A 4,538-nucleotide genomic window follows, 5' to 3' on the forward strand; every position below is an offset into this window, starting at 1 on the left:
CCAATTTCCAGGAAATTTCTAAGTATTCGAGGACATTATGCACAGGGGACATTCCTACTGAAGCAATTGTATAAAGCTCAAAGGATAAGGCTTGGACCTAGTACACTAAGTGTCTCAGACGGGGGACATCTTCGTTCAGAAAGTTGCAAAAGGATTGAAGTTTGAAAATAGGATTACACTCTATTCCTGGTATAATCTTTCCTTTGTTATTTAAATCATTTGAGTTTTTGAAACTATGTTTGACAAAAGCTTGAGCATCCTGATTAGAATAAATTTTCGGGATATATTCTCAAAATGTATTTTCAGAATATGTTTCAAGATATTTGATTAAAATATTTGGAAGTAATACTAGTTTGAAATTAAAACCTTGATCAAACAAGTATTGTCAAAACAAGTTTTGGAAAGTGGACTATCTTTTAGAAGTTTTCTCTAAAGTTGATTGAGTTTTTAGAAATTCTATAAAAGTTCTTCATAATATATCACTGAGTATATTGATCAGGATATTTTCAAAAGATAGTTGTACAATATTTTGCAAAGATAAAATCTACATTAAGGAATGCATAACAGAAATTAAAAGGCAACAACAAATAAGTCAAAAGGAAGTTATATTATTAACATGTCAAAAGTTATGCTTTTGGATTCACCTCAAACCGAGGCCCATCCACCAAGAGCACAATTAGTCTTTACCATACTTATGTAACGGTTGAAGGTTCTATCTCAAAATGGAACCTGTCCACCTTCAACTGTTACGCCATTCAAAACAGGTTATACTAACCGATGACCAAGGGCTTCATCCTGAAAACACAGGACCCATCCACCTTTGATCATCGTATTGTTCTAGTGCAGGAAATATAAATTGTTCAACGACAGGAAAAGTAAATTGTTTGTACAAACCATAACCATGAAATTTAAAAGTGGGCTCCGACCTTGGCACGTATATCCATCATCGCCCACTTAGCTGCCTAAGGGGCAGCACCTTCTTGATCAGCAACTTCTTTACCAGCGTCTGCACCAGCATCCCCCTCAGGATTCTTCTCGGCACCATCACCAGCATTGGCTACTTCCTCTGCCTCCTTGGAAGGCTCTTCACCAGCATGCTTTACAGGGTGAGTGACGGGATGACCTCCAAGATCTTGTAGTTTCGCTTCCCAAGCCTTTACATTCCAGGAGGGGCATTCAAAGCCCAAGCTCTTGGCCTCATAAGCCATCCTTAACCTAGCTTGGAGAAGGGAGATAACAATGGATGCTTTGAGACTGTCCCGATATGAACTCATATCTTGCTGGTATTGAAGGAGAACGGCATCTAGTTTGGCTTGAGCATCGTCATTGGCTTTGTGGAGGGCAGCTTGATGTTCCTGGGTCATTTCCTTGTATTTGTCTTCATAGTGCTGGGATTTAGCAGCTGCGATTGTTCCTTGGTCAGCTATGGTGGCTTCAGCTTTTTCGAGCCTAATCTCCAGCATCTTGTTAAGCCCACAGGCGTTTTCATACAATTGCATGAGACGTTCCAAGCCCTGCAGTTAAAGATACAGGTATTAGTGTAAAATGAGCAGGATTATGACTAACATGCATGTTCAGGATATTGGAAAGGAATTTTTACCTGCTTGAGGAATGAGGTGGCTTCATTAAATCCATGATTCTCGAGAGAGAATATCTCAGAGGCGGCTGGAGAATTCATTTCTTTCCTCTTCCGGGAGCTAGAGGCCCGGGTCCTGGATGCCGGAGGAGCTTTAGGAGCAGAAGTAGTCTTTGAAGTAGTCTTTGAAGTGGTAGGTTTTGGTGTGGCAGATGACTTCGGCTTAGATTCTTGTTTGACAGTGTTAGGACCGGTTTGACTCTGAAACGATTGCGTATGACACGTTCGACGTGCGGAATCCGTGAACGTGAACGACCGAAACACACGAGACGTACTCAATCTGTGATTCTATATAAAAGTATGAAAATGTACAAGCAACACGAATCACCTTTTGCCTTTCTCTCTCTACTTTCTCTCTCTAGCTTCTATGCTCCAATATGCAAAATGGCAAAAGTTCTAAATGAGAACCCTAATGGTTCTATTTATAGGCCAAGGCAATAAGGAATCTTTCCTTATTTACAATAATGCCACCTTGCCTTTACTAACTAGATATTACAACATAAACACTTAAATTCTTTGGTTTCTGCTACTAACCGAGTTGACGGATGCGATAGACATTACTGCACTAACAGACTCCCCCTTGGATATTACCGTAGTCAATCCGTAGCCAAGCTCGTAGCGTCTTGTCTTTCTCTCTCTCTGAGTCTTCTTGAAGCTTTAACACGTATTCAGCAACATAGACTCCCTCTTGCTTGAACAGAATCCCGGTGGATCTGTCTTCAGCTTCAGCTCCCCCTTTCGGTAAACTCTTCAGGCTCCCCCTTTCGTCAAGCTTCCGTGCTTTGGGATCAACACCTGGCTTTCCGGTTACAAGCTCTTCCAGGAACGATATCTGGCTCCTTACACGCTTCCGTTTGCGTTGAGCTCGTCTTCAGACTCCCCCTTAGACTAGGCTGTCAGGATCGTAGTCTGGAATAACATCTGCAACACTCGTACGTTTATAAGTGACAATGTTTCAACTTTTTTGTAATTGTCCAGAAATCGTATTCTGGCTCTATTAAACTTTCTATAACAAGATCCTGGCTTTAAAATATAATAATATGAATATTTCCAGAAATATTTGATTCTCTCCCCCTATCAAAAAGCTTCATAGATTTGGCAGTATTAAGCATCAAAAATCAAAAACTGACTCTTTTACAACAGATTTTAACAATATCAGCATCCAAATCCTTCATGGTTAATCATCCAAGTCCAACTTAATGACCTTGGAGATCTCACAAACTGTTTTTGATTTTATTTTAAAACTTCAAGTTTCAAATTAATGAACTTGTTTTATTTTCAGAAACATGATTAGCATACTTAGATTTTGAAACGTAGCACTCAGACATCGGTTGTCAAAAATAAAGCAGAATCAAAAATCTTTTTGTATTTTTCTGAAAATATAAAGCAGTAAAGAAATATGTACAAACATATTTAAAGACAATATTTTTTTTTGAGAATGCGTCAGAGGATCATATCAGTTTTTGACAAGTCACAAGTACCGTTGAGCTTAGTTACACATTAAGAATTAAACAATTCACTTAGATTGTCGATATACTGATCCACTTAAATTTTCACACAAATTTCAACTGATTCAGGATACAAATTAGGTGTTTTAAGAACTTAAACTCATTCATGTGTCCCACCTCTTGAATATACTCCCGTATCCAGATCCCAATATTCAGTCTTACAGGTGAGTATACCACAGATGATATCTGTAAGGGGTTAGATGCGAAACCGTGAGAGCTCAGGTCAGAACTTCCGTTCAGCAGAGAGATGACGGTTCGACTTTAGGTGTGTCCCCTTTAGAGGATCTTTTTTACAACAGCAATGATTATCAATTTTATTGTTTCATCAATTTGCTAAGGGCGATGCTATATTTCAAGCAATGCGAAAAGTATTATTCGGGGACTAGGTCAGAACTTCCATTCAGCAGAAGTCCCGGAATAATACCCCAGATATCACTGAGTATAAAGACCTAGTATCTCAGAGTAAGGGACCTTTCAAACGAGATTTCAGGGGTTACCTATATATCCAAGTAGTGTTCCCCACGAAATAAGCAAGTGTTTGAATTTAGGTTTATATCCCGAAAAAATTTACGAAGTGTATAAAAACCTATCGGCATATCATCAGTGAGACTGTTTAATGCTATTTAATCATTACATTTCTTTAGCATACTGTAACTGTCTACTGATGTATTATCATTTCCTCTTTTTACACAAAACTCAATTTTTGAATTTTATCATGTTTTTGGCTTTTTCAAATTTTCTAATGTTTTTGGATTTTCTGAAATTTTTCTTACTCCCCCTAAAATGCAAAACCATTAAAAAAATTTGACAAACCGAAGCTGATAGCTTTGTCTCGCCATCCATTTTATGCTTCACATGCACTGATCTTCAGAAAATTTAACGTACCCCCATGATTTACAACACATTGATCTTTTACAGTTTGAAAACCGTTTTTCAATCTTGTGAAATTAATCATGTTTGTTCCGCCGTGAGGGTTTCGGCATATTCAATCAGAACTTCCCCTGATAACAAACTATTTTCCCATTATGATTTCAAAACACTTAAGTTTGTTATAATCAAAATGGTTTTTTCCGGAAAATAAGTTTTGTTTAATTCACACACAGGGTTTATTCATCACCTTGTTCTTTCATCAACTAGTATGAAAGTTAAATCAAGTACAACTTAATGTCCTTGATAAAACATTTCTCAAGAAAGATGCCGATTCCTACTCCTCAATTACCAACCTGGGAGTTCCGGCAAATTCAAATAACATATTTTTGAATTTTTGTATTTTTGACAAATTTAAAAACAACATATTTTTGATTTTTCAAATTTTTACAAAATGAAAACATATTTTTGGTTTTTAAATTTTTCAATTTTTAGGGTTTTTGAGAATATTGTTTATTTATATACAG

General features: G+C 37.2%; 1 protein-coding gene across 1 annotated transcript; it reads right to left on the reverse strand.

Annotated features, from left to right (window-relative positions):
- Window positions 1-661: 661 nt before the first annotated feature.
- On the reverse strand, window positions 662-2,439 carry LOC118482787. The gene is made up of 2 exons (XM_035978450.1): window positions 1,601-2,439; window positions 662-1,514 (listed from the first exon to the last, which is right to left on the reverse strand). The coding sequence occupies exons 1-2, from the start codon at window positions 1,676-1,678 to the stop codon at window positions 963-965; spliced, it is 630 nt and encodes a 209-aa protein (XP_035834343.1). The 5' UTR covers window positions 1,679-2,439; the 3' UTR covers window positions 662-962.
- Between the last annotated feature and the right edge of the window lie 2,099 nt (window positions 2,440-4,538).

This window comes from Helianthus annuus, chromosome 10 (genome assembly GCF_002127325.2).
Source record: "Helianthus annuus cultivar XRQ/B chromosome 10, HanXRQr2.0-SUNRISE, whole genome shotgun sequence".
NCBI classification, from domain to species: domain Eukaryota; kingdom Viridiplantae; phylum Streptophyta; class Magnoliopsida; order Asterales; family Asteraceae; genus Helianthus; species Helianthus annuus.